At 41.6% G+C, this 11,148-nt stretch overlaps 1 protein-coding gene across 2 annotated transcripts; it reads left to right on the plus strand.

Annotated features, from left to right (window-relative positions):
- The first annotated feature begins 670 nt into the window (after positions 1 to 670).
- TOMM7 (translocase of outer mitochondrial membrane 7) lies at positions 671 to 10,628 on the plus strand. Of its 2 annotated transcripts, none has more exons than XM_055272469.2 (3): positions 671 to 880; positions 5,529 to 5,577; positions 10,414 to 10,628. In XM_055272469.2, exons 1-3 carry the CDS (start codon positions 778 to 780, stop codon positions 10,427 to 10,429), a joined length of 168 nt encoding a protein of 55 aa, XP_055128444.1. In that variant the 5' UTR covers positions 671 to 777; the 3' UTR covers positions 10,430 to 10,628. The 2 variants fall into 2 exon arrangements, with proteins under 2 accessions (XP_055128444.1, XP_055128441.1); XM_055272466.2 differs by lacking the exon at positions 10,414 to 10,628 and adding an exon at positions 6,028 to 6,193 and having other exon boundaries at positions 688 to 880.
- The last annotated feature ends 520 nt before the right edge of the window (positions 10,629 to 11,148 follow it).

Below are 11,148 nucleotides of genomic sequence, written 5' to 3' on the forward strand. Positions count from 1 at the left end.
ACTTGGGGAACTTCAAAGGCAGATCAATGGCCAGTTCCCAGCCCCAAACTCATCAGAATTTCTAGGAGTAGGTCTCCAGCATGAGTATGGTTTTACCTCTCCTAAAGTGATTCTAACGTGCAGCCAGGGTTGAGAACCACTGCCATTCTAAACCAATGAGGGCAAGATGGCCAAACAGAAGTGTCATTTCCTATTTAGTCTCCTTGATTGTTGCAATGGAATTTCTCAGCTTCAAAAGTCCAGAATTTCATGTGAGATTTCCCCAATTCTAAAATGTTGGCAAGTAATTAAAAAAATTTTTTTTAAAAGATTGGGATCAAAGAAAACATGGATTCGGGCCCCACTGAGTGTCACTTCGTAACCTTTTTGCATTTCAACCTCAGGTTTGAACAAACAACCTGATTCTGAGAAGTTAAATACTTGTCCACGGTTACACAGCCAGTAAGAATAAGAGTTGGGACTAAAACCCAGTCCCTCTGAATTTAATTAATGTTCCTTCTATGAGAAGGAAGGAACACCTGAAGATGCGCTTTAAAAGTGGGTAACAGAAACGCGAAGTTACAGCCAGCCATGATCGCAACCACGCACGCGCCTACTACTGGCGGCGAGGCGGAAGAGCAGGGAAGGTTAAAGGCGATGAATTACGACCTCTGCTGGCGACGCTCACGACTCCTGCCGTAAAGGCCGTGTGTGGCGCCTGCGCACCTCCTTTCCCTTTCGGATTCCCGACGCGGTGGTTGCTGTAAGGGGTCCTCTCTGCGCCACACGGCCGTCGCCATGGTGAAGCTGAGCAAAGAGGCCAAGCAGAGACTACAGCAGCTCTTCAAGGGGGGCCAGTTTGCCATTCGCTGGGGCTTTATCCCTCTTGTGATTTATCTGGGTCAGTGGGAGAAGAACCGGGAAAGTGACTGGAGGGAAGCGGGTGGCGGAGACAGCAGCCCCATTTTTGGCCATCGGGGGAGGGAGAGAAAAACAGGGAACACCGCCATGCACGGCCCCTGAGGCTGTCTGGTCAAGGGGGGCAGATCTAACCTGAGTTCGAGATCTCGTTCTATCGCTTTATAGTTGCATGGTCTTTAAGCAGTCTTACAATCCCTCCTTTTCTATTTTTGCATCCTTAAAGTGGAGGTCATACTTCTCGGGGTTGTTGGGAGGGTTGTATGACCCCAGTGGATGTGAAAGTGACTAATCCACTCTTTAGCACTAGGTGGTTCTCGGGGTGTTTTCGTCACCGCTCCATGTGGTCCTAAGTGGAAAGAGTCCTGTTCAGGGAATCGAGACATCTCGTGAAAGTACCACTGCCATTGAAAGCATGATTATAATAATAGTCGTTGGATGCCTCTGCTTTCTTACCTGTACAGTGAAGGGTTTGGATGATTTTTATTACTGCCCCCATTTTACAGGTGAGGAAACAGCCGTAGAGAAACTTTTTTGCCAAGGTCGCACCAGCTATGCTGACTGAGGGAGTTATGGGCTCAGGCAGTGGGGCATCAGAGCCCATAGTCTTAACCACTATAGGGTGCTTAAAGGATTTGGGGTTTTTTTTGGTTTTTGTTTTTGAGACAGAGTCTCGCTCTGTCACCCAGACTGGAGTGCAGTGGCCCTATCCCGGCTCATTGCAACCTCCGACTCCTGTGCTATAGCGATCCTTCCATCTCAGTCTCCCAAGTAGCTGGGACTACAGGCTCGTGCCAACAGGCTCGGTCACTTACTACAAGGATTTATTAATATTTTTCAGTTAGGGTTGCAGACTGGGACCTATTCTGTAGTTTTTTCTTTTCTGTCTTCTCTTCTTTTTTTTTTTTCCTTTTTTCTCTTTTGAGACATAGTCTCGCTATGTGCCCAGGCTGGAGTGTAGTGGCGCGATCTCTGCCCACCGCAATCTGCCTCGGGATCAAGCGATCTTTCCCCCTTAGCCTCCCGAGTAGCTGTGATTACAGACTTGCAGCCACCGCTCGCGGCTAATGTTTATATTTTTAGTAGAGACGGGGTTTTGCTATGTTGGCCAGGCTGGCCTCAAACTCCTGGCCTCAAGTTAGCTACCTCCCCTCCCGCCGGCCCCCGCCCCGCGCGCGGCCTCACAAAGTGCTGGGATTACAAGTGTGAATCACTGCGGCCAGGCTGTAGTTTTTTCTTCTTCTTTTTCTTTTTTTTTTTTTTTTTTTTTGAGACGGAGTCTGGCTCTGTCGCCCAGGCTGGAGTGCAATGGTGTGATCTTAGCTCACTGCAAGCTCCGCCTCCCGGGTTCACGCCATTCTCCTGCCTCAGCCTCCCAAGTAGCTGGGACTACAGTGCCCGCCACCATGTCCGGCTAATTTTTTGTATTTTTACTAGAGACGGGGTTTCACTGTGTTAGCCAGGATGGTCACGATCTCCTAACCTCTTGATCCGCCCGCCTCGGCCTCCCAAAGTGCTGGGATTACAGGCGTGAGCCACCGCGCCCGGCCAAGTTTTTTCTTTTTAATTTTACTGCCCCACTTAGGCAGTTCGGTGAAAGGGAAAGAGCAGATTTTTCATCCTAGCTGTGTCAGTTTGAGCATATAGTTTGACAATTCTAAAACTCAGTTTCACATTTTAAAATGCTATGGTTTTAACAAGGTGCTGCTTCCTGTTTAATTTAGGTGTCATGCATTGTATAAGATAAAGTACACTCTGTACTAAGCAGCTGTGGTTTCTATTTCTCCATGAGTTGCAAGCCAACTGATAACCTGGGATTATAGAACTTAAAAAGACGTTTTTCTCCCTTATTCTCGGCGCAATTTTTTAAAAAAACATTACTTTTCTAGATTTTAGTGACTTTGTGTGGGTACCAAGGATTAGAGTAAATATGACAGTTGGTGTTGTCCCCACTATTCTTGCAGCACCTCGCCCCCCCACTCACTTCTTTCACTTAACTGTTAGAAGGGCCTACTCTGGCTGGTCAAACACTAGGACTAGCTCCCCTTTTAGCTACGAGAGGTGTGGAAGCTTGATTCTTCCCCTTCTTTGAGCCACCTTCTTCTTTCACTGCCTATGCGAGGTCCTATTTTAGCGTGCTCTTGCTTTTTGTGTCCCTGTGGTTTTTTGCTTCTCTGTAAGTCTTTTCATCTACTGTTCCCTCCTCCTCCCTGTTTTGAGATTCGGTTTCTATTGCTAGAAAGCTGTAGCTGATTGCTGCAATCTGCATGCCAGGGGCCTTCGTCTAAGAGTGGATAATGCATTCCTTTTCCATACTAGAGTTTATTTTTCTTTTTATGCACACTGGCTATATTCTCTTCCTAGGACTACCGTTATGATGATTTTCACCCCAACATTCAATTCAAGTTATATGAGATTGGTGTTAAGGTTGTCTTTCCAGTACTTGTCTATCATTGTCTTTTCCTTTATGCTGTACATTTAATTTTATGTCTAAACCAGTTCCCACGTTGAAATAGAGACAGGGTCTTGCTGTGTTACGCAGGCTGGTGGTCTTGAACTTCTGGCTTCAAGTGATCTTCCGATCTTGCCCTCCCAAAGTGCTGGGATTATAGGAATGGGCCACCACACCTGGCTCCAGGTTGTTCTTTTACTTCCTCTACCTCAACTCTCACTAAAACCAGCAACTGCAGATTTAACTTTGTATGTAATTTAGGTTCAATCATAACTTTCAGTGCTTCAGGGAGTATAGTACTATAAAATATGACAAGCAGTGACACGATAATAGAGAATCTGTCTGGACATTTACTAACAAAAGAGTTTTAATGAGCCACTTGTTGGAAGATAATTCTCCATGGTCTCTTGCATTTCTGCACATCTTATAAGCAGAGGCTCTGATGACCCTTTGTTCCATATTATCTTTTGAGGGTGTTTGTAGAACAAACAGCCTCGGAAAATAGTACCTCCAGCCAGAGCAAAGGGAGACGTGCTTACAGGCCGTTATAAAAGACTCTTGTTCCCTAAACTCCAGTTAATCTGCAGTGCAATCCACCACATGTGCAGGAGGCTGGGGCAGGCGGATCACTGGAGGTCAGGAGTTCGAGACCAGGCTGACCAACATGGAGAAACTCTGTCTCTACTAAAAATACAAAAATTAGCTGGGTGTAGTGGCGCAAGCCTGTAATCCCAGCTACTCAGGAGGCTGAGGCAGGAGAATCGCTTGAACCCAGGAGCAGGCGAAGGTTGCAGTGAGCTGAGATCATACCACTACACTCCAGCCTGGTGACAGAGCGAGACTCCATCTCAAAAAAAAAAAAAAAGAATAGTATTTATACCAACATCTGTGAAATTGGCAGGCCAGTTCGTTATCTTTTATTTATTTTAGTGGTCTAAGTCACAAGATTTTTTTTACATATTAACTTTTATTCCCTATTACACATACTATTTTTTGTTATCTTTTAAATAAGATAAAATTGCAGACCCTTCATAGTTCTTGAAACCTCTCTAACTTAGTCAGTTGCTTCAGCAAGTGAACATACATGTCATCAGGTTAATTTATAAATATATTTTAAATGGTAAAAGATACTTAACCATACTTGTAACGAGTTGATTTAATTAAGTTGTTAAATAATAAGTATTGGATGATCCATCCCCTGCCCCCCCGCCCTCCACCCATCCTTTTTCTATCATTGGTCTTTGTTTTATAAAAAGAAGTTTATGGGGGATAAAATATCCTCAGTTGTGTTTTTTAAAAAGTTCAGTAGTTTTTCCTCCAGGCATGGTGGTTCACGCCTGTAATCCCAGCACTTTGGGAGGCTGAGGAGGCTGATCACTTGAGCCCAGGAGTTCAAGACCAACCTTGAACTGTATAGTGAAATCTTGTCTCTAAAAAAATTAAAAAGTATAGTTGTGAGTTTTTCCAAAAATCATTTTGCTCTTCATAGTCTTTCATCCAGTATAATTTGGGAGTTGTGGTATCTAATTTCTGGGTAAATGACTAATAATGAAAGATAGAACATGCTAAGGGCAACTGTGCCAATTGTGTATATAAATAGGAATAATGGCCGTGTGCAGTGGCTCACTGAAAAAGTTGTTTGTTTTCGTCTGGGCATGGTGGTTCACACCTGTAATCTCAACACTTTGGAAAGTCGAGGCAGGTGGATCATTTGAGGTCAGGAGTTTGAGACCAGCCTGGCCAACATGGTGAGACCCTGTCTCTACTAAAAATACAAAAAAATTTAGCTGGGCGTGGCAGCACGTGCGTGTAATCCTAGCTACTCAGGAGGCTGAGACAGGCGAATAGCTTGAGCCTGGGAGGCAGAGGTGACAGGGGTTGCAGTGAGCCGAGATCATGCCACAGCACTCCAGCCTGGGTGACAGAGTGAGACTCTGTCTCCAAAAGAAAGGAATAAGATAGCTTGTTCTTCCTACTGATTAGTCCTGGACATAATTTCATACTCTAATGAAGATTAGAGACTTCTGTAGCGTAGGTAAATTTAGATAGTGCTGGTTGGTCTAGATATCATTCTAGCTATCCTAGGTTGGGTTACAAAGAAGAAAAAGTCTTGATTGTAAATGTTTTGTCTGCTGGGGTTTTAATTAATATTTTTTCTCTTCTGTCTTCCTTGATTCAGGATTTAAGAGGGGTGCAGATCCTGGAATGCCTGAACCAACTGTTTTGAGGTACTGCTCTTAAAACTAAACATTTCAGGGCAAATGTTCATACAGTAGTACTGAATCACTAAGATATAAAAGAGTAATAGTGGCAGGCCTTGAAATGGAGCTTTATCAGTCAGTATAGTTTTGGGCTATTGGAAAACTGCAACTACTTTCTCTTCCCCCTCCTAATTTGTATTTACTGTACCATGTTATAACTACAATGAAACATATTTTAATAGAAAAAAAATTTATTATCCTACCACTTTAAAATACGAATTGTTTTAAATTTCCCATATTCCCATCTTATCCTCATTCAGATGAATACAACCTTTTATATCATTCTGACAAGGGTATGCAGGATTTTGTTTTCACCTAAAATTTGAGTTGCTATCCCATATATTTTCCAGTTGCGGTTTACGTAGGTTTTTCAATTTTTCAGTATTTTATATAACAATATAATTAACATTTGGGCAGGGTGTGGTGGCTTACACCTGTAATCTCAGCACTCTGGAAAGCCACGGTGGGAAGATTGTGGGAGGATTGTTTGAGGCTAGGAGTTCAAGACCAGCCTGGGCAACATAGCAAGGCCCATCTCTACCAAAAAAAAAAAAAAAAAAGTAAATAATTAACATTTGTGTATACATAGCTCTTATGGATTTTGATTTCCTTATAAATTGTCTTGGGATTAATAAAGTATGAGCATTTATGGCTCTTGACTGTCAAATTCCTTTCTCAGAAATGATCTTTCCGGTATGTGTAAGCACTTGTGAAAACTTCACACACACAGTATACATATTAATATACATATGTATGCATATATGTGCATGCTTTTGAAAATTATATGTATAGGTATAATCTCAAACAGGCAGGTTTGCTCTGGAAGAACGACTGATACTTGTGGCACTATGATGACCATGACTACTGCACACTAGTGAATCGGATTTCTGCTTGATCCTGTCTCAGACATCTCTTGTGGGTTGCCCTCACAGACTTTTCACTGACTATTCTAGGGCTTCATTCATTTTCTTCGAACTTTTACTCTGAGCCATGTTTTTCTAGACTGGGCAGAAAATATTCACTATCACCTACTATGTGTCACTATCACCTACACTGCTTTAGGTACTTTTTACACAATGTGTCTAGTTGTCACTTCAGTCCTTCAGAGCAGGTTATACAGTCAGTAGGTGGTGGAATATGTTCTATTTCCAAAGCTCACATTCTTTCCACTGGGTCATGTGGCCTTCCCCAAGTAATTTTACCTCTTCCTTTACTTAGCACAATGCCATCTGATATGAATTTCCTCCACCACATCTGCCTTGCTGCTCTCTTCATTTTCAGAGGAAGGTCTTCTTTATTCTCAAAGAGTACTACAATATGTGCCTTCAAATTGTTCACTTCTGCAGTTATTCTGTTTTCCCTGATAAATTTTTTCAACAAATGATCTTCACACACTACCTTTTTCACCTCTTTCTCTTCCTTTAACTGTTTATGGCATGACTTTTAGAAACTGTTTTCAGATTCCCCACTAAGTCCATTTTTCTTAGCCCTTACTCTTTGATCTATGAATTTCCTTTTCTGTAAAATAGGGATTGAGGTAATATATCTGCTGCCTACTAGTTGAGTGGCCTTGGCCTTAGACCAGTTATTTGCTTAGAGAAACATTACCTTGGGAAACATAAGAGAGGACTACTGAGTCAAGCTGTGTGGACATTTTCCAAGTATTGGAAATTATCATCAAATACCTTCCTCCAAGAAGCCACTAACCTTTCTAAGCTGTCATCTCCCTTTTTTATCAGTTGGGGATAATAATACCTACCTAATAAGGTAGCCATGAGCATTGAATAAGAATATTATATATAAAGTATTAGCAGTACTTGTCAAGTAATATGTGATCAGTAAACTATTAATAGTAATTTTTAATCTTTCAGTGTCATCTTTTTTATCCCCATTTCCTTATGAAAACAGTGCTCTAGCTATATGATACTGCATGCTAAGTCCCAGAATAAACTATGTATATTTTTATGCCTTTGCCCCTATGCTTGTGCTCCCTCAGCCTGGAATGCTTTTTCCCCTTAGTATCCACTGGATGGAAATCTGCTTCTAGAAAAGCCCGATCTCAAATGTCGCCACTTCGTAAATCTCTTTCTTCTTTTCTCCTAGCTAAAACTACTCTGTTTTTTGTGTTTCCATAGGTTCTTTTTTTCTTTTTAATGTTTATAGAGGCAGGATCTCTCCCTGTTGCCTAGTCTGGTCTCAAACTCCTGGGATCAAGTGATCCTGCCTCAACCTCCCGAAGTGCTGGGATTATAGGCATGGGCCACTGCGCCCAGCCCCATAGTATCCTTTTGTATCTGTCATTCTCTGCCTTGTATTATGCTTGCAGCTATAATATATTTTGTCTCATAAGCACCTAAAGTAGTTGCGCAACAAGCATTGAATTAACTAATGACCCTCATCTCTTGATGGTCTTCTGTGGGTTTTTTTTATTTTACTTTAGTTTTTTTTGTAGAGACAAGGTCTCACTGTGTTGCCCAGTCTGGTCTCGAACTTCTGGGCTCAAGCAGTCCTCCCACCTGGGCCTCCCAATGTGCTAGGATTACAAGCATGAGCCACAGCACCTGGCCGTCTTGGTGGTCCTTTGGACAGGAATTGAGAAAGCATTGCATCTTGTACAAATTTTAGGCTGGACCTGCATGCTAGGAAATAACATTTTTTTGTGCCTTGGGTGATTTAGGATACAGAAGTGGGGAGAGAATGTGTCTTTCTGTTGTCCCTTTTTGGGGCTGCATTTATCCCAGCAAGATTTGAACCTTCAACAACTAGATGAAGCATCCCTGTCCTGTGGCTTTTCATTTCTTCATCTTACTGTCTTCTCAGTGCTTCTCTCCTTCCTGGTGCTAACCCTCTTGTTCTTTTCTGTCATTAAGAGCATCTTCTGGTTTCCTTCCAGAGGCATTTGTGTTTTAGGAAAGAATCGAGTGAGTGCCTGCAAAGGGTTACTCAGTTAAGGAATTTCATGTACTGTGCTCCCTGCACTGGGAAGAGTGACTAGAGAGATCTGAGCTGCCTAATCTGTACTCTGAAAGGAACAGAATTATACCTGCTATGGTTTTTATTAACATAAAATGTATTGTTTATTGATATAAAGTCTATTGTTTCTACATATATTTATTGTTTATATCATACTTATGTAAACAATACAGTTAATGATCTACTAGTTTGTTTCCCTTGCCAAGTTGTTGGGTTGTTTGCGATTAGGACCACATTCATCGTAGTGTATCCTCTTTCACCCAGGATGACTCATTGTATGTGGTCAGCAAATGTTGGTTGGCATGAATGCCTTATTCAAAAGTACTTTAATATATAAGGGGCAGTGTCTTAGTAAAACATTTAGGCAAAATGTTTTACAATTAGGCAAAATATGTGAATATCAAGGTTAAGAGAATCATTTCCATTATCTGCATAAGGCTGAGCAAGATTTCCTTTTTATGTTTTTGCTGCCCATTACCAATGAAGAAGAGACCTTCATAGATCTTTTTTTGTGTGTTTTTTTCTGTCACCCAGGCTGGAGTGCAGTGGCACAGTCACGGCTCACTGCAGCCTTGACCTCCTGAGCTCAGGTGGTCCTCCCACCTCAGCCTCCCGAGTAGCCAGGACCGCAGGCATGTGTCACCACGCCTGGCTAATTTTTTTTTTTCTTTTTTTTTTTGAGTTGGAGTCTTGCTCTGTTGCCCAGGCTGGAGTGCAATGGTGCAATCTCGGTTCACTGCAACCTCCGCCTCCCAGGTTCAAGTGATTCTCCTGCCTCAGCCTCCTGAGTAGCTGGGATTACAGGTGTGCACCACCAAGCCTGGCTAATTTTTGTGTTTTTTTTTTTTTTTTTTAAGAGACAGGGTTTCACCATGTTTCGCAGGCTGGTTTTGAACTCGTGGGCTCAGGAGATCCATCCACCTCAGCCTCCAAAGTGCTGGGATTACAGGCATGAACTATCATGCCTGGCCAATAATTTATTTTCGTATCTTAACTGTGTGCAAAAATACTTAGGGTTTAAGAGGAGATTTGAATACACATTTGAAAATTGGAAATAGATGTGTGTTTTCTTCTTAGGCACAGGGAAAATATTTTTTAAAAATAAACTTTACAAAACTGTCATTGTCATTTAATAATGCAGTTTTATTCAACTGGGCTACATTTTTAAGCAGCAGAATTTAGAAATGAAACATCTATTTTCTCCTTCTTAGACTCTATTGGAGTCAGCAAATGATTTGGGAGTTTGGGCTTCTTAGCGGCTGGAATGTTTGGGGTAAGAGTTAGTTGAGGTGGAAGTAGAGGCTAATTGCTCCCTAGGAACTTAATGGTTGTAAGAGCACTTAGGCCACATCCCACTGTACCCACTTAAATCATATATAACTATCTCAGAGCCTCAATTTGCACATTAAGATAGGCATCGTCGTTGGGAGTTGTGAACTTTCCTCAGTGTCTAATGCACAGAAACCATTCAATAAATGTGATTTTAGTATTACTGATATTATATCTAATAATGAGATAGCTTTGTTTTCTGGGTTTATCAGGCCTACCTGTTAATGGAAATCAGTAATCGTTTTCCTTTTGATTGACTTCATTTTATGTCTGCTCTCATTTTTGTTTGTGTTTCTGATAGGTAACTGTGCTCAGAAGTGTATTTTAATACAGTTCTGTATGTTTAATTTGTTTGTTCAGTGGGATTGATCCTTGTCTTTTCATAACTGAATTCTGATGAGGAAACAAACATAAATGTATAAAATTTTCAGGTCTTAGGTTATGTCTAGAAGATTTTTATTTTAGAATTTAATTTCTTTCTCCTCTTCACAAACATTTTAGCCTACTTTGGGGATAAAGGATTATTTGGTCTTCTGGATTTGGAGGCAATCAGCGGACAGCATGGAAGATGTGTGCTCTGGCTCGGATAAGAGATGGGACGTCATTCAGTCACTAGTTGGATGGCACAAGGCTCTTCACAGATGCATCTGTAGCAGAGTGGAACTTGTACTAACTTATGATAGAATGTATCAGAATAAATGTTTTTAACAATGTTATGCTTGAGTCTTTTTTGAATTGAACATGCTAGGATTATCAGGTAAAAATTAAGCCTTTTGGTATTTTTTCAAAACGGAATTTATGTATGTACCTAGGTGCTATTTACGCCTGTAAATCCCAACTTTGGGAGGCCGAGGCGGGCGGATCATGATATAAAAAAATTTTCCAAGTTAATTCCTGCCCATTGACCTAACATATGGATTACAGTTTCCCTTTGCAGTGAATTAATAACTCCTTCTAGGATATTCCGAGGTAGTAAGAATACAGATAGTTCTCAGTTTGTGACAAACCAAGCTGTTACTTCCTCCTCTGCATTAAAGTTCTGATTGCAAGAAATAAAGGTCCTGGCGGCTCTGTTGCTAGGGGATGGGAATGGCACTGGAGAGTTGTGTGATTTATTTGTAGGTTAAATGTGAGTCTAAAGTTTCCCTCAGTTATATTAGGAAACTAGAGCTGGCTGGGCAAGAGCCCGTGGAGAGCTACATGGAATAGTAGCACTATTTTCTGGTAGAAGGAAAG

This window comes from Symphalangus syndactylus, chromosome 3 (genome assembly GCF_028878055.3).
Source record: "Symphalangus syndactylus isolate Jambi chromosome 3, NHGRI_mSymSyn1-v2.1_pri, whole genome shotgun sequence".
NCBI classification, from domain to species: Eukaryota; Metazoa; Chordata; class Mammalia; order Primates; family Hylobatidae; genus Symphalangus; species Symphalangus syndactylus.